Source organism: Cygnus olor, chromosome 32 (genome assembly GCF_009769625.2).
Source record: "Cygnus olor isolate bCygOlo1 chromosome 32, bCygOlo1.pri.v2, whole genome shotgun sequence".
Classification (NCBI taxonomy): Eukaryota; Metazoa; Chordata; class Aves; order Anseriformes; family Anatidae; genus Cygnus; species Cygnus olor.
In genome coordinates, this window is record NC_054089.1 from 494,853 (window position 1) to 519,266 (window position 24,414).

Sequence of the window (24,414 nt, forward strand, 5' to 3'; positions counted from 1 at the left end):
AAGGTACCTTTTTGAAAACTTTTATTTTAAATGTTAAGCGCATTAGAAGATCAATGGTAAGATAAATCATTAAAAGATAGATATTTTCCAAAGATCTGCTAAAATTTGGCAGAGTATTGAACATACCTTGCTTTGAGAAGTTTGACATGAGCCAGCAGTGCGTGCTTGCAGCTCAGAAAGCCAACCAAATCCTGGACTGCATCAAGAGGAGTGGCCAGCAGGTCGAGGGAGCTGACTGTGCCCCTCTGCTCTGCCCTTGTGAGGCCCCACTTGGATTCCTACATCCAGGTCTGAGGCTCCTAGCCCAAAAAGCATTTGGACCTGTTAGAGGAGGGCCACGAAGATGATGAGATGGATGGAGCACATCTCTGAAGAAAGTCTGAGAGAGCTGGGGATATTCAGCCTGGAGAAGAGAAGGCTCTGGGGACACCTCATTGCAGCCTTTCAGTACTTAAAGGGGTCACGTAAAAAAGGTGGAGAGAAACTTTTTGCTTCAGCAGATAATGATAGGATAAGGGGGAATGGTTTTAAACCTCTCACCAAGGCAATCGGCTCCGGGGCAGATGCGTTCTGCAGTGGAGTGGGGGATCATTGTGTGCAAGGTTTTTTCTGCTTCAAGGCCACTCAAGGCAGACAAGGAAGCTACCAGGACCCGGCAGCCCTCACAAGGGCAGCAGACGAGGCTTGGGCAGAGCCAGCAGCACCCCCCCTCTGGCGTACAAAGGCAGACTCCAGGGAGCGCAAGCAACCAGGAGCGCGGTGAACAGGATGGACAAACAGACTGTGGTGCGGCAGTCAGGGCATGGTGAGGCAGTTTGGGTGGGCAGGGTGAGCAGGGAGGGTGGAATATCCACCCCATTCAGGAGACCTGTTCACCTGTCAGCTGCCAACCAGACAGCAAACCCAGCTGTGGTCTCCACCAGGCAGAAAGTGCTCACCAAAAAGACTTGAACCCAGGATAAAGAGACAGATGACCCTTTTCTATAAGCAGCTGGCGGAAGTCATGCAATCACCAACACTTCTCATTGGGAATTCAATGTCCTGTCTTGCTAGAGATCCCAGACCTCAATAAATGTGGTACTTGCTTTTTGAATAAAGGTTCTTCCCCTGAGGGTGGCTATTCTTCCTTTGAGGTGCCTGCTTATGTTTAGCACAAATGCAAGTGCACACCCCCAGATCATAAGCCTTGACTCCCAACCTTGACGAGCACAATGCAGACACAAGTGCAAATGCTGACAATAAAGGCATTCTGAAGCAGTCTCCTAGGGAAATTATTTGGATTTTCACTTGTCCCAAGGCTTTCAGCTACCCTTCCCAGCCTGCTACACCCCACAGGACGTACTGAAGACACACAGGAAGGATATCATAAGAGTGCCAGATAGCTCTGATCATAGCCCAGATATAATACTTTTTTTCTGTTTCAAGTGCAAAGCCATTATGTTGCAACTAGCAATGACCAGGGTCTTTCCTTGTCGCCAGCACACAGTTGACCTGGACAACACCATGGGAAAGGAGAACAATGCAAACAATAAATCTTTTGAGTAAGAGTGGTTTAACCTAAAGCTGAAAAAAAAAAAAAGACATTTTAATCCTAACCCTAACCTTATAATCTGGAATGCTATTGAGATCATGATAAGGACATCACAGACTTGACTAAGCCACCCACACGCAAAATTCTAGTGACATTAGAGAAGCCCCAGACTGCCATACAATGCAACCCAGAAGGGTATAGGTCTCCTCCACATGAGATCTGTCCCACCTAAGTGTTTATTTCTGGTACTCTGGAGCTTCTCAAATGACAGTAGGCCCCAAGAAGTGGTGGATGCCCCATCCCTGGAAGTGTTTAAGGCCAGTTTGGATGGGGCTTTGAGCAACTTTGTCTAGGGCAATGTGGAGTGGCTCAGCCCCGAGGGGGGTGATCAGTGGTGCAACGCCGAATTGAATGCAGCTATCTAGTGGTGTACCCCAGGGATCTAAATGCGGTCCAATTCCGTTCAACATTGGCATTTGTCTCAGGATGCTGGGGCAGAGGTTACCCTCAGCAAGTTTGCAGCTGACACCGCAATGGGGATTCACTCACCAGGGAGGGTTGGAGGCTGTATGGGAATGAGGGAGCATCTACTAGCACCCAACGCCGTGTCTTCTCTTCCAGGAAAAGTATCCTGGAGGTCTGTGATGTCAAACATGCATACATGGGCCTGAAGGAAGTTGTGGAACAAGTGCATTGATGGGGGTTTGAGAGATGAGGGACTGTCCTTGTGGGAAGGAGCCTGAAACCCACCTCCCCTCCAGCTCTGCATCCAGGCAGCTTTTGCTGAGTTTTCACCCCATGTTCCTTTCCCCTATTCCCTCCATGAAGTCATGTAGCCTCATGCCTCCCAGCTGAGAGGCTCCTCTCCTGCACAAACTTGCCCCAAAGTCTCCCACTGCACACAAGGCCCCAGATGCCAGCACTGGGAGCCGCACAGTGGGGACACCTTGGCTCTTTCCAGGTCCTTGCAGACATTGGTGTGGGATGGCTAAAACCCCATTGTGTAAGGCTGGGGATGGGCTGTTGGTGCAGTGGCCAGCCATGCTGAGACCTCATCCCCATGAACAAGCCAGCTCATATAAATTCCCAGACATAGGTTTCTAAAGGGTAGAGGTACAGTTGGAGCAGTAGTGGCACAGCCCAGGGTCCATCAATGTCCCCAGCCCTTGCTCTCTGTGCACGGGCCCCACAGAGCCCCATGTCTGCAGCAGAGGTGATACTGTAAAGATAGGGGAACCCCTTAAGTGCAGCTCAGGAGGAGCACTGAAACAAAATTACTTGTTCATCCTGGGCCCTGACGGTGTTCAACACAAGAACACGAACCAGGAGGCCACCTGGAGAGACGGAGCAGAGATTCCTCTGTTTGAAGCAGGAGGGGCAGCAGAGCTGCAAAATGCTTTGTGTGACTCGCAGGAAAGAAATTCCTTTTGGGGTGTTCACAACCAGGGAACAAAACTCCTTTCCCCTCCCATCTTCAGCACACACTCCCCTCCCTTTTGCCACTAATCCCCATGCTCACACTCACCTGGGGATCTGCAGAGGTCCTGGGTGGTCATGCCAGCACCTGCACCATCGGGCACAGAGGGTTTTGCTTAGGGGGACGAGACCTGGTTCAACCACATGCCCTTGCCCATGCCTCTGCTGCTGGTTAATTGCTAGGCAAGCCACCTTCCCACCACTGTGTCTCAAACAGCACTAACGTGGTCTCTTCCCTGGGGCCATTCCAAGCCCCTTTTTGTTGTATTGCTGTTCCAGGTAGAGGTCCCTGGATCCCATAGCACTCCAACACCTCCCTGTCTTCACAATATGGCTCCGGACTCCATTTAAGAGCCATAAATATTGTCCATGGAACAGATCATATAAAACAATGTCAAAAACAAATACATCAGTATCCCAAAAAGTACCTGCTGTACAAACAGAACAAAGAGGAGTCTTCCACAAGTTTACAAGACAAATCTGCTGTTATCTCAACCGTTGCAGACCCAACTATCCCATGGTAAGAGAACCGCAGACCCTGCAGCCAACAACAGCTCCACAGCCAATAGTTGACTTCTACTCCCAGTGCTCCACCTCCTCACACCCCTTGCCCTCCCCACCAGGATGAAGTACAACATCGCCTGCAGCCTTGATAAATGCCCTAAATCTCTGATATCACTTTGGACTTGGTGCAGGAATCCCCTGGCAGCATCATTTGTGCAGACATTGAAGAAAAGAGGAGTGACCTGGTCAGAAGACGGCAAAGAAGTGAGCAGTGTTGGGACACAGAGCAGGAGGGCTTTGCAAGGAGGATGCTACTCCTGAGACACAGCTAAAAACCGCACGTGCTGCGGTGTGTGAGACGACAGAAATAACAACAGGGGCTCAACAAATGCAGCAGATGTAGCAGGGGCTGAGGCTGGGCCCCCGCTGATGAGAGCTTCTGCTGTGGGCAAGGCTCAGGCGGCCACAGAAAGCCCACAGGACAGGTCCCAGCTGCACTGCAAGCCTCTGTCCCACCATCCCCAGCTCAGAGCAAAGCAGACACCTGAAGCAGACGGTGCTCCCCAAAAGCAGCGCCCCAAAAGATGCTGGGGCAGGCGCCATGGGCAAGGCTGTCTCCTTCTGGCCCTGCCGTCCTGCTGCTGGCGCTCTGTGAGTTGGGGCATTGCTGGGCGTGGGGTCTGAGGGCTGGAGGGCTGCTGCTGGGGGCAGGACAGGCCCATGTTGGGCACAGGGGAGGATGGGGACAGCGTGTGCGGGGCAGACGTGCAGCACTGCGGGGCAGAGTTGTTTTGGGGAAAGCAAGAGGAGGATTGCTTCCTCCAGCTATGACACGGATCTTGTAATGGGCCCATTTCTCCAGCACTAAAAAGTTGTCTGGAGTCTTAGAGTGAGACTTTCAGAATGCTGGATACTTTAGGGAGCTATGGTACTTAAAGTGAAACAGAAAACACATCCAGAGCAAATTGGAATGGTTGCCAAGGGTGGAGATGAAGTAGTTTCTGGATGGAGACATGCTGGTGGGAAGGTGACTGCTCAGCCAGGATCTAGCAGTGGGGATGTGGGCAGCTACGTGGGGGTGAGCCAGGTCACTGCCCCTCTAAGCAAAGCCCTCTCTGCCCCATGCTGCAGGTGCTGTCTTGACCAACCAGGACATATGCAACTCCCCAGGTGATGGTGAGAGTGGGGTTGGGTGGCAGAATGGAGATGTGTCGGGGGTGGAGATGGGAAGTGAGAGGGGGTTTGTTCTCCATGTCTGAAGCCCTGGACAAGAGACTTTTCACCATTTGGGATCAGGTCACTTTGCATCTCCACTGTCACTAAAGCTGCACAGGGAATCTCTGCACTGTCTCCCCAGGTGACCTCCCAGCTCCAGCCCTCTTCCTGAACACCTCCAGCGCTCAAGAGGGAGAATTGGTTTCACTTCGCTGCACCATTGATGGTCATTCAGCCCCTACACGAATTGTATTCTGCAAGGACAGGATGGAGGCACACAGCCTGAAAGGGCAACTAGGAAAGCTGAGCTACACCATCATTCTAGACATCACCCAGGGGAGTGAGGGGGTGTACACGTGTGGGTACCAGCTCAAAGATGACAGCAACCGAGTAAGAAGCTCTGCCCTCAGTGCTGGCCGCATCCTGGATGTCCCCGGTGAGACACGGCCCTGGGCTGAAGGGATCAGAAGGGACGAAGGCACTTGCCACCACATGGCTGTGCTGAGGCTGGAGCTGTGTGCTGCAGCAGGCAGGGCATGGCTCTGGGGTGGTTCCCCCACGGGAGTGTTCCCTCTCCTCAGAGGCAGCCCCTAGAGAGAGAGCTGCTCTCAAGGGTCCCCCTGTTCCTGCAGCACCACCTCTGCTGAGACATGGGGCTGTGCAGGGCCCATGCACAGAGAGCAAGGGCTGGGGATGTGGATGGATGCTGGGCTAAGCCAGGGATGCTCCAAGGTCTGCCCTGTACATTGATGTGCCTATGGCACGGGAAGTGGGATTATTGTTATTAGCTGGGCAATTACTTATTTCTGAAGAATGAGGCTATATTTATGGCTCTTAAATGGATTCTGAAGCTGTAGTGTGATGACAGGGAGGTGTTGGAATGCTTAGGGATCCAGGGACCTCTACCTGGAACAGCAGAAAAAAGAAAAAAAAAAATGGGCTCGGAATGGCCCCAGGGAGGAGACCAGAGAGGTGCTGGTTTGAGACACAGTGCTTGCAAAGTGCCTGCCTAGCATGGACCAACAGAGGGGACATGGGCTTGGGGGCTTGCCAGGTCTTGATCCCTGTAAGCAAAACCCTCTATGCTCCAAGGTGTAGGTGCTGGCGAGACCACCCAGGATATACGCAGCTCCCCAGGTGAGGAGAAGCATGCAGGTGTGCCAGCTGCATGGGCACTTTCTGCTCCCTGCCTCCTCCCCATCACACCCCGCTGCCCTCACACCCTCTCTCCCACAGCTCCCCATGCCCGGCTCCCGCACGCCCTCCCCACAGGCACAGCGCTGGCAGTGGCGGCCGTCGGCCTCGTCCTCCTGGCTGCAGGCAGCTGGTTTGCCATCAGGAAAGGTGAGGGAGTGGGGGAAGGCATGGAGAAAGGCTGAGGCCGTGGGGGTCCTGCTGCAGGGCTGGTGCAGTGGGAAAGGCAGTGGGGGGGCCCTGGGGGTGCGCAGCTGCGGCAGACGGTGCATGGGGGCAATGGCTGTGGGCAGCCCAGCTGGGGAGGCTGCTGAGGGAGCTGGGGAGCTTCAGCCCTCATCCCCCAGCCCCGAGATGGGAGCCAGGGCTGGGCAGCAACTTGGCCTGTGCACCTCAGCCACTGTTCTTCTTGCAGGTGCCTGCAGAGGGAGATACCCAAGGTGAGCACCAAGGGCTCCTGGCTGTGGGGTTTGCAGGAGGGAGTCAGGGGCCAAGGGGGGGCCCTGGGGTGCTCTTCTTCTCAGCACACACACAGCCCAGAACTAGGGGGGTTGTGGAAGTGCTGCTGAGGACCTTCAGCACCTTTTCCCTCTACTCTCTCTATGCCTCTCCATGGTTCTGGCAGTGCTGAGGACTCTTCTGCTGACCCCAGCCATTTCTGTAAGTGCCAGTCCCTTCTTCACCCTTCTCCTCTACGCACTGTGTGAAGTGGTGATGCCTTTGCCATGGCAAGCCGTGGCCCAGGGGGCAACTGTGGTGAGGGGTGGGGAAGCCCTACCTGCTGCGTGTGGCTGGACACTAACTCAGGTTCTCCCTCCAGATGCCAACGTGGATGAGATGGGCAGAGTGAAGGTGAGTTCAGCCCAAGCGCAGCCTTGCAGGCTGAGCGTGCACATGATGGCTGCAAGAGGGCAGGCTGTTGGAGAGCAAATGCAAGCCAAAAGTGCATCCAATGGCAGGAACCTGGGAGCTTCCCATGGCTGTGCTCTGGCTGAATCCCCCTCCTTCCATGCTCCCAGCATTTCCCCATGGTGGGCAGTGGGAGAGCAAGGCTACTCCTTGTTCTGGCTTGTGTTTTGCAGCTCTCTCAATCCATCTGCTCTCAACACCCACTGGATACCAAAAGCTGAAGATGTGAGAAGTGTGATCCAGCTGATTCTCTGAGAGAGGCAGAGAACAGTGGGGAAAGCTCGGCCAAGCTGCCAGCTGTCAATAAAGCCACCCCAGACTGAAAGGAGCTGGTGTAGTTCTTCTCAGCAAGGTCTGTCTGCAAGGCGCTTCACATCCGTTCAGATCAACACCGCCACGCCTTTGTGTCTCAGTGGCTGTCTTTCTGCTCTGTCCCATTCCATGTGTGGCTTCATGAGACTTAGGTGCCATCAAGAACACAAAGTCTGAGATGTTTATTTGTCATCAAAGCAAAACCACATCTGCAGGGCACACACCGGTTGGGACAGACATATGAGCACATCTCTGCAGTGCTATCTGTCCCTGTAGGTCCAAATGTGTGTCTGCGTGGGTGCATAGACGAGCACCCCCGTGACTTTACAAGGCAAGTTAGGTGTATACGTCTTCCACTGAGCAAAGGGAGATGTTTTCTCTCGCTGAAGAAAAATCAATACGCTCACAATATTTGGTATAGCTCATATATTTTAGAGTTATTAATGTATTGTAGACAGAGGTGTGAGTCGTACATCCTCTTGGGTAGACAACCACAAAATTTCCCTCTGACAGCAAACCCCAACGAAGCCCTGTGCCCTTGCCCTGTGGCAGCACTATCGGGTCTGGGTGCGGGTCACTGTGGCATATGTCGTGGTGTTGCTCATCTGCTGCACGGGAGGAGGCTTTAGGGGGAAAAGAAAGCCCTGATACTTCAGCTGCTGACTGTGAGCCCTGCACAACGAGTGTGCACCAGGCTGCAGAAGTGCAGAAAGGAGCTGTGCACAGCTGTGCAACTTCTCACCCTGTCCCGTCGAACGTGGGCAATGGTGGAGTCTGTGGGGGAAAAAATACACACCATGAGCCCTTGCTTGCTGTTGGAGCGGGGTGAATCCCCATGAGCTTTGGGCAGCAGCTGCCTGAGGTCAGCACTCAATGCCCGACCACATTTCCCCTCCCTTCATCCTGCTATGGGATGCACAGCAAGCAGCGGTGGAGAAGAGATGCTGAGTTTTGGTGTATTTCCACCATTCTGTGGCATCTCCTCTCTTTGCACAGCCAGCACACCTTGCGAGCTGCTCTGTGCAGGTGTGGGAAAACAAGGTCGTGCTGCAACTCGAGCGAGGTGCACGTTGGGTGGGGATATATCTATAGCCTGTCGCCCAACCACAACATCCTCCCTTGACGGCTACCTGTGGTTTCAGAGCGAGCTATAAGATATTTTCCCCAGCAGTTCAAGAAAACAGAGCCACATCTTTCATTGCTGTGCTGTGCTTTGTGCAGCTCTTGAAGCAGAAATGCCTCTGAAGGGAAACTGAAGAAAGGATAAAAGCAGAGGCTGGAGTGGGGGAATTGCAGCTTGGGGATAGAGTGGTTGTGGAAGGACCCCCCAAGAAAAAGGGCTTTGTCCCTGGGAGCACTGGGATGCTGCCATGTCCCTTGTGCAGGCAGCAGCTGCACTCTGCATGCAAGGAAGAAGCAAAACATGAGGTGCTGGAGAGAAACCTGGCCTTGATGAACAGGCAGGGATTTTGTATGTCCCAGTGGGAAATTAACTAGGGGGATTGCATGGGGAGTTGCATGGGATGCCCATTGGCAGAGGGGCGTGTGGCTTCCCCTGAGGGAGGAGGTAGTACTCACACTGGACTTCTCCGGAGTCAGTGGTTTCCATCTGTGGGCTGTCAACGTGCTGCTGCCTGCAGAGGAATGTGAATGGTTCTGGGGTGTGCATGTGCTGAGGAGGGTACATGAGGCTTATGCATTTTGGTGTTGCTTTCCTACATCTGGCACTGAATATGAGTGCAACCCACAATAAGCCCCGTCCTTTCTGCCTTCAGCACAATGAATGCCCCTGGCCAAGGAGCACCCCAGAGCCCTGCCATGCCCATGACTCCCTCCTGCAAACCCCCCAGCCAGGAGCCCTTGGTGCTCACCTTGGGCATCTCCCTCTGCAGGCACCTGCAAGAAGAACAGCGGCTGAGGTGCACAGGCCAAGTTGCTGCCCAGCCCTGGCTCCCATCTTGGGGCTGGGGGATGAGGGCTGAAGCTCCCCAGCTCCCTCAGCAGCCTCCCCAGCTGGGCTGCCCACAGCCATCGCCCCCACGCACCGTCTGCCGCAGCTGCGCACCCCCAGGACCCCCCCCCCACCGCTTTTCCCACTGCACCAGCCCTGCAGCAGGACCCCCACGGCCTCAGCCTTTCCCCCCACCTTCCCCCACTCCGTCACCTTTCCTGATGGCAAACCAGCTGCCTGCAGCCAGGAGGCCTAGGGCCGCCACTGCCAGCGCCGTGCCTGTGGGGAGGGCGTGCATGAAAAGGGCGTAGGGAGCTGGGGAACCGAGGGTGTGAGGGCAGTGGGGTGTGATGTGGAGAGGCAGGGAGCAGGACGTGCCTGTGCAGCTGGCATACCTCTTGCCTGATGAAGCTCCTGCACGGCCTCATGCCCTAGGGACAGCAGCCTGGCAGCTCTGAGCCCCATGATGGGGGCTCTGGTTGTGCAGGAGGGAATCACTCACCTGGGGATATTGGCCTTTCCGGGGACGTGGATGCATTGTCTGGCAGGAGAAAGGGACAGGAAGAATGTCTGCAGTGTAATGACAGCCAGCTCCATCCCCAGGAGAGGCATGCAAGTGCCTAAGGCTGCTGTGCCAACACGGGCCCCCAAGGATCTAGTGTGTAAATGCTTTCGTAAGGGATTTACAATGGAATGGCAGAGGTGTGGCTCTGGAGTTGGTCCGGCAACACCTCTCTCTTCTTTTAGTAATGCTGGGGGCAGATGATTATGAGGCTGCTGTACAGCATTGTTTTCCTGTTCCTGACAGAGGTCCCTGCATCGCTAAGGACTCCAACATCTTCCTGCACTAACACACTATGCCCCCAGACCCTGCTTGCAGCCAGAAACATAGGCTCCTTTCTCACACAAAGGGAATACCCCGTCTGGCTGGACATCTCCACCCCATCTTTGCAGTGGACTGTTTGGGTAACGGGACAATGCCCGTTAACGTCTCCCTGAACAAAAACCACTTGTCCCTCCTGGGCACTGAAGGTGTTCAGCATGGGGGCATGAGCTGGGAGGTCTCCTGTAGAGTTGGGGCAGGGATTACCCTCACTGAAATGGGAGTAGCAGCAGGGCTGCAAAATGCTTTGTGTTGCACAAAGGGAAGAGATTCCTTCCCAGGTGTTAGCAGCCAGAGGACAAACCCCTTCTCCCTTCCCATCTACACCGCACACACACCTTCCTTTTGCCACCCATCCCCATGCTCACCGTGACCTGGGGAGCTGCCGATGTCCTGGATGGTCACACCAGCACCTGCACCATGGGGCACAGAGGATTTTGCTTAGAGGGAGTGAGACATGGCACACTCCCACACCACTGCCCGTGTGCAGCAGGTGCCCCTGCTGCTGGGTCCTTGCTGGTAAGGCACCTTACAACCCCTGTGTCTCGACCAGCCCCTCTGTGGTTTCCTCCCTGTGGCTGTCCCAAACCCCTTTCTGCTGGTTTGCTGTTTCAGGTAGAGGTCCCTGGATCACTTAGCACTCTAACATCAGTCTGTTCTCACAACATGACTCCAGCCCCCATTTTAGAGCCATAAATGTAGTCTCCTTCTTCACACACAGGTTACTGCCCAGCTCATGACAATCATCCCACTTGGCCTGCCATAAGCTCATCGATGTACGGGGCAGACCTTGGAGCATCCCTGGCTTAGCCCAGCATCCATCCACATCCCCAGCCCTTGCTCTCTGTGCATGGGCCCTGCACAGCCCCATGTCTCAGCAGAGGTGGTGCTGCAGGAACAGGGGGACCCTTGAGAGCAGCTCTCTCTCTAGGGGCTGCCTCTGAGGAGAGGGAACACTCCCGTGGGGGAACCACCCCAGAGCCATGCCCTGCCTGCTGCAGCACACAGCTCCAGCCTCAGCACAGCCATGTGGTGGCAAGTGCCTTCGTCCCTTCTGATCCCTTCAGCCCAGGGCCGTGTCTCACCGGGGACATCCAGGATGCGGCCAGCACTGAGGGCAGAGCTTCTTACTCGGTTGCTGTCATCTTTGAGCTGGTACCCACACGTGTACACCCCCTCACTCCCCTGGGTGATGTCTAGAATGATGGTGTAGCTCAGCTTTCCTAGTTGCCCTTTCAGGCTGTGTGCCTCCATCCTGTCCTTGCAGAATACAATTCGTGTAGGGGCTGAATGACCATCAATGGTGCAGCGAAGTGAAACCAATTCTCCCTCTTGAGCGCTGGAGGTGTTCAGGAAGAGGGCTGGAGCTGGGAGGTCACCTGGGGAGACAGTGCAGAGATTCCCTGTGCAGCTTTAGTGACAGTGGAGATGCAAAGTGACCTGATCCCAAATGGTGAAAAGTCTCTTGTCCAGGGCTTAACACACAGAGAACAAACCCCCTCTGCCTTCCCATATCAATCACCACACCCACACACACCTCCCCTCTGCCACCCATCCCCATACTCCTCCTCACCTGGGGAGCTGCAGATGTCCTGGTTGGTCAAGACAGCACCTGCAGCACGGGGCACAGAGGGTTTTGTTTAGAATGGCAGTGACCCGGCTCACCCATGTTTCCCTACTCACATCCCAAGTGCTGGGTCCTAGTTGAGCAGGCACCTTCCTGCCTGCCTATCTCCATCCAGGATGAACTTCATCTGCACACAGGGCAACATTCCAATTTGCTCTATATACGCTTCCTGTTCCACGTTAATCCCATAGCTCCTTCAGGCATCCAGAATTCCTGAAGTCTTACACTAAGACTCTAGAGAAAACAGACATGCTGTCCCCATCATTCCCTGTGCCCACCATGGGCCTATCCTGCCCTCAGCAGCAGCCCTCCAGCCCTCAGACCCCACGCCCAGAAATGCCCCAACTCACAGAGTGCCAGCAGCAGGACGGCAGGGCCAGAAGGAGACAGCCTTGCCCATGGCGCCTGCCCCAGCATCTTTTGGGGCGCTGCTTTTGGGGAGCACGTTCTGCTTCAGGTGTCTGCTTTGCTCTGAGCTGGGGACGGTGGGACAGAGGCTTGCAGTGCAGCTGGGACCTGTGCTGTGGGCTTTCTGTGGCCACCTGAGTCTTGCCCACAGCCAGAGGCTCTCATGAGCGGGACCCTGCCTCAGCCCCTGCTGTATCCGCTGTATTTTGAGAGCCTCCGTTGTTATTTCTGTCCTCTCACACACCGCAGAACACGTGGTTTTTACTTGTATCTCAGGGACAGCATTCTCCCTGCAAAACCCTCCTGCTCTTTGTCTCCACACTGCTCACTGTTTTGCCTTCTTCTGACCACGTCACTCTGGCATCACCAGCTGGGTAGATGGAGGGAGATCAGTGGATGTCATCTACCTTGAATTTAGCAAGGCTTTTGATACTGTCTCCCATGACATCCTCCCAGCAAAGCTGAGAAAGTGTGGGATAGATGAGTGGACAGTAAGGTGGGTTGAGAACTGGCTGACTGGCCGAGCTCAGAGGGTGGTGATCAGCAGCGCAGAGTCCAGCTGGAGACTGTGACTAGCGGTGTTTCCCAGGCATCAGGGCTGGGTCCGGTCTTGTTCAACATCTCCAGTGACTACCTTGGTGAAGGAATAGTGTCCACCCTCAGCAAGTACGCCGATGAGACCAAGCTGGGGGGGGGGGGGTGGCTGACATGCAAGAAGGCTGTGCTGCCATTCAGTGAGACGTGGATGAGCTGGAGAGCTGGGCAGGAAGAAACAAAACGATGTTTAATAAGAGCAAGTGTAGAGTCCTGCACCTGGGAAGGAACAACCGCATGTATCGGTACCAGCAGGGGGATGACCTGCTGGAGAGGAGCTCTGCAGAGAAGGACCTGGGGGTCCTGGTGGACAACAGGTTAGCCATGAGCCAGCAGTGTGCCCTGGTGGCCAAGAAGGCCAATGGGATCCTGGCGTGCAGTAAAAGGAGCATGGACAGCAGGTTAAGGGAGGTGATCCTCCCCATCTACTCTGCCCTGCTCCGGCCTCACCTGGAGTACTGTGTCCAGTTCTGGGTTCCCCGGTACAAAAAAGACAGGGATCTCCTGGAAAGAGTCCAGCAGAGGGCCACTGTCCTTGTTTCAGCTAGGATAGAGTTAATTTTCCTCCTAGTAGCTGGTAGGGTGCTATGTTTTGGATTAGGATGAGAAGAGTGCTGATAACATGCTGATGTTTTAATTGTTGTAGAGCAGTGCTTACACTAAGCCAAGGACTTTCCAGCTTCTTGCTGTCCTGCCAGCGGGCAGGCTGAGGGTGCTGCAGGAGCTGGGAGGGGACAGACCCAGAACAGCTGACCCAAACTGGCCAAAGTGATATTCCACACCATCTGACATCATGCTAAACAATATATAGGGGTGGCTAGGTGGAATGGGGGGCCCGGCTGCTCAGGGATAGGCTGGGCATTGGTCAGCGGGCGGTGAGCAATTGCATTGTGCATCACTTGTTTCACACACATCATTATTATTAGTACTACTATTATTGTTGTTATTATTATTATTATTATTATTTTCCTGTCTTAATAACCTGTCTTTATGTCAACCCACAGGCCTCACTTTCCTGTTTCTCTTCCCCATCCCAGAGAAGGAGGGGGGAGGGTGAGCGAATGGCTGTGTGGTGCTGAGCTGCCAGCCGGGTTAAACCACAATAGCCACAAAGATGACATGGGGCCTGGAGCGTCTTCCGTATGAGGAGAGGCTGAGGTCGCTTGGCCTGTTCAGCCTGGAAAAGAGGAGGCTGAGGGGAGACCTCATCACAGTCTACAGTTTCCTCACGAGAGGGAGTGGAGAGGAAGGCGATGATCTATTCTCTTTAGTCACCGGTGATAGGACCCGCGGGAATGGTGTCAAGCTGAGGCAGGGGAGGTTTAGGCTAGACATCAGGAAGAGGTTCTTTGCTGAGAGGGTTGTCGCGCACTGGAACAGGCTCCCCAGGGAAGTAGTCACTGCACCAAGCATGTTGGAGTTTAAGAAGCATTTGGACTGTGCACTCAGTCACATGGTCTAAAATTTTGGGTAGACCTGTGTGGTGCCAGGAGTTGGACTCGATGATCCTTATGGGTCCCTTCCAACTCGGGATATTCTATGATTCTATGATTCTATGACTCTAATGTTTACAAATACCTTAGGTGTGGGAGACGGAGGGATATGGGCAACCTCTTTTCAGTGGTTTGTGGGGACAGGGCAAGGGGCAAAGGCCACAAAATGGATCACAGGATGCTACGCACCAACATGCAAAAGAAATTCTTCACGGTGAGGTTGACGGAGCCCTGGAACAGGCTACCCAGGGCAGCTATGTAGTCTCCTTCTCTGGAGATATTCAAGACCCATCTGGATGCCTACCTGGGCAACCTGCTCAAGGGAACCTACTTTGGCAGGGAGGTTGGTCCCAATGACTGCTTGAGGTCCCTTCCAACCCCTACAATTCTGTTATTCTGTGATTCTGTGATCCAGGTTGGAAGAGACCTCCAAGATCACCCAGTCCAACCTCTGACACTAACAAGTCCTCCACTAACCGTATCACTACGCTCTACATCTAAACATCTTTTAAAGACCTCCAGGGATGGTGACTCAACCACTTCCCTGGGCAGCTCATTCCAATGCCTAACAACCTGTTCGGTAAAGAAGTTTTTCCTAATATCCAACCTAAACCTCCCCAGCACAGCTTTAGCCCATTCCCCCTCATCCTATCCCTGGGCACATGGGAGAATAGACCAAGCACCACCTCACCACAGCCTACTTTAAGGTACCTGTAAGAGCGATAAGGTCACCCCTGAGCTGCTTCTTCTCCAGGCTAAACAATGCCAGCTCCCTCCCTACTGCAGTTGCCTCCCTACATCCTCTGACAACAGTCTTATATTCCTCCCAAGTGGCCAGACCCTCCTTCCATGATCTGTAAACTCTCCTCTTCCACTTGAGTTTGCCCAGCAGTTCCCTCTTTAACCATGCAGGTCTCCTGGCTCTCTTTCCTGACTTTCTACCCGTTGGGATGCTCTGATCTTGAGCTGGGAAGGAGCAGTCCAGGATGGGCTAAACAACCAGGATGAGTCTCTTTACCTTCAAGTACCTTCTCCCATCGGATTTCCCCTAGCAATTGCTTGAAAAGACCAAAGTTGTCCCCGCTGAAGTCCAGGGTTGCGATTCTGTTGGTATTCTGTTCCTGTCACATGAGATCCTGAACTGCACCATCTCATGGTCGCTGCAACCAAGGCTGCCTTCAACCTTCACCATTTCAGCCAGCCCCTCCTTGTTAGTGAGGACAAGATCCAGCAGTGCTCCTCTCCTAGTTGGCACGTCCATCATTTGCATCAGGAAGTTATCATCAGTGCACTGGAGGAACCTCCTGGACTGTGGATGGCTGGCTGAGTAGGCCTTCCAGAAAATTCCAGGGTAGTTGAAATCCCCCACAATAACCAGGGCATGTGATCATGAGGCTGCTCTCAGCTGCCTGTAGAAGGCCTCGTCAGCTTCCTCATCCTGATCTGGTGGCCTGTAACAGACACCCACAACAGCATCCCCCATGCCAGCCTGCCCCTTAATTCTCACCCACAGACTCTCAACTCGCTCCTCATCCACCCCTGGACAGTACTCAATACAATGGAGTTGCTCTCTCACGTGAAGAGCAACTCCGCCACCTCACCATGCTGGCCTGTCTTCCTGAGCAGGACATAGCCATCCATGACCACATTCCAGCCATGCGAACTGTCCCACCATGTCTCTGTAATTGCCACCAGATCACAGTCTCCTGACCAAACACGGATTTCTAACTCCTCCTGTTTATTCCCCATGCTACGTGCATTGGTGTCCAGGCACTTCAGAGAGCGAGCTGAGCATGCTGATTTCACCCCATGGGGGTGGGAGGCCTCCCGGTCTTCATCACTGCGAGGGCACTACTCCACCGGTGCAAGCCTGGCTACAACCCCATCCCCCTTCAGATCTAGTTTAAAGCTCTCCAAATGAGCCCTGCTAATTGCTGTCCCAGAACCCTTTTGCCCCTGTGAGATAAACCTTTCCCACATAGTACTTTCAGGACTAGTGTCTTATAAAACCAGCCATTGGCAGAACCCAAAGCCGCACCTGTGGCACAGCCTTGCACATTGCGCCTGCTCCAGCATCTTTTGGGGCGCTGCTTTTGGGGAGCACCGTCTGCTTCAGGTGTCTGCTTTGCTCTGAGCTGGGGACGGTGGGACAGAGGCTTGCAGTGCAGCTGGGACCTGTGCTGTGGGCTTTCTATGGCCACCTGAGCCTGGCCCACAGTCAGAGGCTCTCATCAGTGAGGGGCCTGCCTCAGCCCCTGCTACATCCACTGCTTTTGTTGAGCCCCCTCTGTTATTTCTGTCCTCTCAGACACCACAGCATGTGCTGTTTTTACCTGTATCTGAGGGGCAGCATCCTTCCTGCAAAGCCCTCCTGCCCTATGTAGTCGAGGTCGGCCCCTTTGGAGCCGGCGCAGCCACAGTGTCCAATCTCCAGTTACAAGGGGACTTCGGGCCCTTGCTTGGCCAAGTGTGGACCAGGAGAGCAGTGCGAGCAGGCTGAGGAGCAGGTTAAGGAGCACCAGGGCATGTCAGTAGGAGATTGCCTTGTGAAGTAACTCCCTGGTGTGCTGGAGAGAAGGGCTCTTGTGACTCATGCTACAGGTCCAGAGCATGCACGTAGCATGGGGAGTAAGCAGGAGGAGTTAGAAATCCATTAGAAATCAGTAGGGCCAACTTTGGCCTTTTCAAGCAATTGCTAGGGAAATCCCATGGGACAAGGTTCTTGAAGGAAAAGGGGACCAAGACAGACAGTTAGTGTTCAAGGACTGCTTTCAAGCTGAAGATCAGAGCGTCCCAACAGGTGGAAAGTCAGGAAAGAGAGCCAAGAGACCTGCATGGTTAAAGAGGGAACTGCTGGGCAAACTCACGGGGAAGAGGAGAGTCTATAGATCATGGAAGGAGGGCCTGGCCACTTGGGAGACTGTTGTCAGAGGATGTAGGGAGGGATCCAGGAAACCTAAGTCCTCCTTAGAATTAAACCTTGTAAGAGGGGTCAGGGATAACAGAAAAGGGTTTTTCAAATACATTGCAGATAAAAGTAACACTAGAGGCAATGCAGGCCCACTAATGAATGAGGCGGGTGCCCTGGTGATGGAAGATAAAGAGAAGGTGGAGTTACTGAATGCCTTCTTTGACACTGTCAATAATAGCGGAGACTGTCCTGAGGAGTCCCATACCCCTGAGGCCCCAGAGAAAGGCAATCTCCTGCTGACATGTCCTGATGCTCCTTAGTCTCTCCCCCTCCTCCTTGAGCTCAGCCACCATGGCGAGCAGACCTTCCCCCTGAGAACAGGAGGTGTCCCCACTGCCCTCCCCCGGCAGCAGCAGGCTCTGGCACTCCCTGCAGCCAAAGGCCTGAACAGCCACGTCTCTGGGCAGGCCCTGCATCTGCGTCACACATTCTTTCTGGAGTGAGCTCTCTGCCGAGTGGACACCATGGTAGGTGTGTGATCTCGCAAACTGCCAAGAGCTGGTGCAGAGCTCCCACACCCTGCTACACCAGCTGCACACTGGTGTGCATGTCCTGATGGACCCTCTCTGCTCGTGGTGGGCAGAGACGCGTCCTGGAGCCTTCTGCAGGCTTCCTCTAGGCAGAGGGCATGGGCGCAGTCGCCAGTGCCCTGGCAAATCCCACACCCCGTCAGCCTCTCTCATGAGATCTGGTGGGTGCTGCCTGCTCACGCTGCTCTCCTGGGCCATCCGTGGTGAAGCAAGGGCCCGAAGTCCCCCTGTAACTGGTGGTCAGGTGCTGCGGCTGCACCGACTCTGAAGGGACCGACCTCTACTACACAGAGCAGGAGGGCTTTGCAGGGAGGATGCTGCCACTGAGATACAGGTAAAAACAGGGCTTTGCAGGGACAATTCTGCTGTTGAGATACAGATAAAAACAGCATCCTCCCTACAAAAGCAGCAGATGTAGCAGGGGCTGAGGCAAGGACCTCACTGACAAGAGAGACTTAGGGTATGCCAGGCTCAGGTGGCCACAGAAAGCCCACAGCACAGGTCCCAGCTGCACTGCAAGCCTCTGTCCCACCGTCCCCAGCTCAGAGCAAAGCAGACACCTGAAGCAGACGGTGCTCCCCAAAAGCAGCGCCCCAAAAGATGCTGGGGCAGGCGCCATGGGCAAGACTGTCTCCTTCTGGCCCTGCTGTCCTGTTGCTGGCGCTCTGTGAGTTGGGGCATTGCTGGGCATGGGGTCTGAGGGCTGGAGGGCTGCTACTGGAGGCAGGACAGGCCCGTGTTGGGCACAGGAGAGGATGGGGACAGCATGTGCAGAGCAGGCGTGCAGCACTGCGGGGCAGAGTTGCTTTCAGAAAGTCAGGACAGGGATTGCATCCTTCAGCTCTGACACAGATCTGAGCAAGGGGCATATTTCTCCAGCACTAGAAGTTTGTCTGGTGTCTTAGAGTGACACAGTCAGGATACTGGATACTCTAGGGAGCCTTGGGACTCCACTTTGAACACAAGGCACATCCAGATTAGGCTTGGGATGATGTAAAGTGTGGAGATGAAGTTGATCCCATTTGGACATATGTGGGTGGGATGGTGCCTGCTCAGACAGGACCGAGTAGTGAGGATGTGGGCAGGGAAATGGGGGTGAGTCAGGCCACTGCCCCTCTAAGCAAAGCGCTCTCTGCCCCATGCTGCAGGTGCTGGCGTGACCACCCAGGACATCTGCAGCTCCCCAGGATTGCAGGAGCATGGAGGTGGGTCCCGAAAATGAACATGTCCTGGGGAAGGAGATGGGAAGAGAGAAGGGGATTATTCCCTCAAATTTCCCCCTCTAAACCCCAGGAGAACAGGCTCTTCCACCTTTGGCATGCAGTTCGTTTTGCCACCCAGCAATCACTAAAGCTTGCCTGGGGAATCCCTGTGCCTTCTCTCCAGGTAACGACCAGGCTCCAGTCCTGTTCCTCTACGCTTCCAGTGCCCAGCAGGGGGAAATTGTTTTTGTTCAATGTACCATTGATGGCCAGTTTCCTGCTACGTGTGTTATTCTGCAAGAATTCAGCCTGAAAGCCCAGCAAGGGAGCATCAACTATTCTCTTGCCATGACCATCACCTCGAGAAGTGCCGGGACATACACATGTGGGTATCAGAAGAGGGACAAGAAAAACTGGGTGAGGAGTTCTGCTCTCAGTGCTCCCTGGACTCTGTCTGTGCCAGGTGAGACACGGCCCCAGGGCGGTAGGGACAGAAGGGACCGGGACATTGCTGAGTCTGGAGCTGTGTTCTGCAGCAGGCAGGGCAAGGCTCTGGGGTCGATCCCACCCAGGAGTGGGGATTTTGATGGACCCTGGGTTGAGCCAGGGATGCTCCAAAGTGTGCCCTGTACATTGATGAGCCTATACCAGGGGAATTCAGATGATTGTCATGAGCTGGGCTATTACTTACGTGTGAGTAGCTGTACGGGATGGTCCCAGAGGGGAAAACTCAATGGCACAGGTTGGAGACATAGAGATGGGAATGTCCCTGCGCAGCAAGGACCAACAGCGTGGACATAGGTAAGGGCGAGGTGTTGTGCAATGTCTTGGCCTAATAAGAAAAAACACTTTGCCCGAGGTACAAGTGCTGCTGAGACCACCCAGGACATCCACAACTCCCCAGGTAGGGACGAGTTTGCAGGTGTGCTGGCTGCATGGACACATCCTGCTCCCTGCCTCTCCACATCACACCCCGCTACCCTCACACCCTCTCTCCCCCAGCTCCCCATGCCCGGCTCCTGCACGCCCTCCCCACAGGCATGGCGCTGGCGGTAGCGGCCGTCGGCCTCGTCCTCCTGGCTGCAGGCAGTTGGTTTGCCATCAGGAAAGGTGAGGGAGTGGAGGAAGGTGGGGGAAAGGCTGAGGCCGTGGGGGTCCTGCTGCGGGGCATCCCCTCATACTGAGCCAGAACCTCCTGTGCTTCAGTTTGTGCCTTTTGCCTCTCGTTGTGTCGCTGGACACAACCAAAAAGAGACCAGCTCCATCCTCTCGACACCCTCCCCTCAGATATTTATATACATTGATGAGGCCTCCCCTCAGCCTCCTCTTTTCCTGGCTACTCAGGCCCAGTTTTCTCAGTTCCAGTCCTCTGATCATCTTCGTAGCCCTCCTCTGGACTCACTCCAGTAGTTCTATGTCCCTCTTGTACTGCAGAGCCCAGAACTGGACACAAAATGCTTTGTGTTCCACACAGGGAAGTGATTTCTTCACAGGAGCTCACACCCAGAGAACAAATTCCCTCTCCCTTCCCATCTCCACCCCGCACACACCTCCCTTCAGTCACCCATCCCGACACTCATCCTCGCCTGGGGAGCTGCAGATGTCCTGGGTGGTCACGCCAGCACCTGCATCTTGGGGCACAGAGGGTTTTGCTTAGAGGGAGTGAGACCTGGGGAACCCAAACGCTCATGCCCGTGTCCCTGCTGCTGGGTCCTTGCCATGTCCTCACTGCTGTGTCCTTGCCAGGCAGGCACCTTGCCACCCAGAGTACAGCACTGTAGGAGCCATCTGCACCCACACTTTGACCCTCATGAGACCACACAACAACCAGGAAAGGCAGGGGCTTATTCCTGATGGCACCTGAGCTCCCCCACACTACTCTCTCAGTTCCCTTCCTCAAAGAACAGGGGAGAAACTCTGATGGAAGGAAGACTTGTGCACTGAGATAAGGGCAGGGAGATCACTCACCAGTTACTAACACAGACAAAAGAGACTCAGCATAAGGGAGATTAATGCAGTTCATTGCCTTCTATTAACAGGCACTGCAGGGACATTCATCCCACAGGAGGTAGGGCCTTTCTTTGGGAAGCACCAGGCCGCTTGCAAGATGCTCTGCTGTTAAGCAGCCAAGTGGCTTCTGAAAAATGTCCAACCCAGTGCTCCCGTGCCCCTGCACCCAATAGTCTCAATACAGGCTTTAACAGTCCATCGTATGGTACGGCTCAATCTTTCCAGAGGTTGGTGAGTGAGGTAGGATGTGCTAGACCCAAAGATTGCTAAATGTCTTAGCTCTACACCCAATGATTATGCTTTGGGCTTCACTCCCCATCACTCTTCTGTTTTCACTTGAAGCATCGCGGACATCTGATCCTCGATAGCCAGGTTCTAAAAGTCCAGAGGACGACCTCAGCTTTCTCCTGGTCTTTCCTGCCAGAGGCTCCCAGCCAGGCCTTGTTCCCCACCTGCAGTGTGAAGCACCACTGGCACAACTGGGCCTGTACGCACGGGTCCAAGGGCTCCCACCACAGCCTTTTGGACACCCACTTCATCTCTTCCAAGGGGTTTTGTTGCTCAAAGTGCTCGTCTTTCAGGTTACTCAATAGGGAGGGCTCAGAAGCTCACTACAACCTGCAATATGCCTTCTCCAGAATCCCACAAGGCCTAGAAAAACTTGTGTTTCTTTCCTGTTAGCTGGTGGGGACGCAGTTGTTACCTCATTGACCTCACCCACTGAGGTGTGGCATCCTGCCTTTTTACACCCAAGAACCACATTTCCTGAGCAGGCCCCTTGACTTTACCCTGGTCAAGGGCAAAAGCAGCCTTCAGGAGAATTTGGTTGATTTTCTTCCCTTTCTCAAAGACTTCCTCTGCTTTGCTGCCCCACATGAGGGTGCCATCAATGCACTGCAGGTGCTCAGGAGCTTCCCCTTGTTCCACAGCCATCTGCATTACTCCATGGTAAATGGCAGGGCTGTGTTTCCACCCCTGGCACTGTCCATCCCAGGTCTACTGGACGCGGACGCCCCTCCAAGGGAAAGCAAACTATGGCCTGCACTCTGCAGCTGCATTGGGTTTACGTGGCAAGGGTTTGGTAGCGGAGTCTGCAGAGGTGGCTTCGGTGAGAAGTCCAGAAGCTGCCCCGTATTTGAAAAGGGCCAGTTTCAGACTGCTCCAAAGGGACTTGCTGCAGGCCAACGACGAGCCAAAAAGCAATGTCGTTTGCTCCTCTGTGAAAAGGGAAAAAACCTGCTGCACAAGAACAGCTGACAGAGGGAGGAGTGAGAACCAGCCCTGCAACCCCCAAGGTCAGTGCAGCAGGAGGGCAGGAGGTGCTCCAGATACACAGCACAAGTTCCCCTGCGGCCCGTGCAGGGAGAGGCCCCTGGTGGAGCAGGCTGTCCCCCTGCACCCATGGGTCCCACATGGAACAGATCTCCACATTGCAGCCCGTGGCGGAGCCCCTGGTGGAGCAGGTGGCTGTGGCTGTGGCCTGGAGGAGGCTGCGGCCCATGGATGTATGAGAATGAGGGAGTAGCTCCGCCAACACAAATCCATGTCTTCTCTTCCAGGAGTAGTATCCTGGAGGCCTGTGCTGTGAAACATGCATGCATAGTCCTGAAGGAAGCTGTGAAGCAAGTGCCTTGATGAGGGTTTGAGATCTGAGGGAATTTCTTTGTGGGAAGGAGCCTGAAACCCACCTCCCCTCCAGCTCTGCCTCCAAAAAGGTCGTGGAGAGTTTTCACCCACTTTCCTTTCCCTTATTCCTTCCTGTGTTAGGACTAAAAGCTGTTAGGTTTGGTCCGATGTGAAACAGGCATTGTTTTAAGACTAACAAGGCGAAACTCTGACCTTGCAATTATACATATTACTTGCTCAGTGATATGGTACCAGGCCGCAAGCCATCCAGCATGAGACAATGCTGCCATCAGCCCAGCACGCCCTTGCCACGCAGCTGTCAGTGATCACAGCAGCCTCTCAGGGACTGCCGAGTGCTCCCCTGAGGCTGGGACCGCCAGTCGTGCACTGCCCCAGGTTCAGAAGCATGCAGGGGCAAAACCTATAAACAGGGCAATTTGCTCTGCATTGGTGAGGCAGCAACATCAACCAAGGTTAACATTGCCTCCGCAAGGATGCCTGCAAGACATTGCTACCTACTGCACTGACGGGATGCCAACCATGACCTGGCTAAGTATCTACGACATCAATGACTGGGAAAAGTATCGCACTTGTTAGTACTATTGTCATCACCCTGGGGTTGGTACTTAACTAACTCATTAGTAAATTCTCTGTCTTTTCTATCACTGTTCAAGAGTGAGTGTATGTGAGTGTATTTTACATCTCCAAATAGCTCACTTGCTTTATATACATATATAGCTCTTCTCTGATCCTTGCTGGGTTGAAGCAAAAAGTTCAGCCCCCAGAAATTAACTTGAACAGCCATCCCATTCCTTATGTGGCTGCATGAGACAGAGGTGCCATAAGGAACACAAAGCCAGAGATGTTTATTCATCATCAGAGCAAAACCGCATCTGCAGTGTACACACCAGTTGGCACACACGGGAGCAGATATCTGTCCCTGTCAGTCCAAATGCGCATCTGTGTGGGTGGACAGAAGAGCACCCCTGTGTCTTTATCATTCAGTTTAGGTATACACATCTCCCACTGAGAACAGGGAGATGTTTTCACTTCATGAAGGAACAATGATACACTCATACTATGAGTTCGTATACCTGATATATATTAGAGGTCTTAATGTATTGCAAAGAGAGAAATGAGTCCTACATCCTCTCGGGTAGACACACACAGCATTTCCCTGTGACAGCAAACCCCAAAGAACCCCAAAGTGCACCCCCCAGCCCCACCTTACAGCTGCAGGAGCCCCCTGCAAGAGAGCAAAGGCTGCCGTGGGCAAGGCTCCTGTGCCCTTGCCCTGTGGCAGCACTATCGAGTCTGGGTGCGGGTCACCGTGGCATACGTCGTGGTGTTGCTCATCTGCTGCACGGGAGGAGGCTTTAGGGGGAAAAGGAAGCCCTGTTACTTCAGCTGCTGACTGTGAGCCCTGCACAATGAGCAGGCACCAGGCTGCAGGAGTGCAGAAAGGAGCTGTGCACAGCTGTGCCACGACTCACCCTGTCTCGTCGAACGTGGGCGATGATGGAGTCTGTAAGGGCAAAAAACACACCATGAGCCCTTGCTGCCTGTTGGAGGGGGTCTGAATCACACGCTGGCTTTGGGCATAAGCTGCCTGAGGTCAGCACTCAATGCCCAGCCCCGTTTCCCCTCCCATCACCCTGATCTGGGACGTGCAGCAAGCAGTCCTGGAGCAGAGATGCTGAGGTTTTGGTGTATTTCCACCATTCTGTGGCATCTCCTCTCTTTGCACAGCCAGCACACCTTGCGAGCTGCTCTGTGCAGGCGTGGGAAAACAAGGTCGTGCTGCAACTCGAGCGAGGTACACGTCGGGTGGGGATATATCTATAGCCTGTCACACAACCACAACATCCTCCCTTGACGGTTACCTGTGGTTTCAGAGCGAGCTATAAGATACTTTCCCCAGCAGTTCAAGAAAACAGAGCCACATCTTTCATTGCTGCGCTGTGCTTTGGGCAGCTTG

General features: G+C 54.1%; 1 protein-coding gene and 1 long non-coding RNA gene across 4 annotated transcripts in view; one reads left to right on the top strand and one right to left on the bottom strand.

The window, feature by feature from the left end:
- The first annotated feature begins 7,883 nt into the window (after window positions 1–7,883).
- LOC121062574 lies at window positions 7,884–24,270 on the top strand. Its single transcript, XR_005815618.1, has 3 exons — window positions 7,884–7,913; window positions 11,563–11,564; window positions 24,110–24,270. It is a non-coding gene; the product is annotated as an uncharacterized LOC121062574 (long non-coding RNA).
- Window positions 22,413–24,414, bottom strand: part of LOC121062562 — a 37,629-nt gene continuing 35,627 nt past the window's right edge. For all 3 annotated transcript variants that reach the window (XM_040542605.1, XM_040542604.1, XM_040542603.1), the window contains exons 8-9: window positions 23,930–23,961; window positions 22,413–23,810 (exon numbers count right to left, since the gene is read on the bottom strand). In XM_040542605.1, coding sequence (XP_040398539.1) covers window positions 23,742–23,810; window positions 23,930–23,961 — 101 coding nt within the window. In that variant the 3' untranslated portion in view covers window positions 22,413–23,741. The remainder of the gene's footprint in view (window positions 23,811–23,929; window positions 23,962–24,414) is intronic.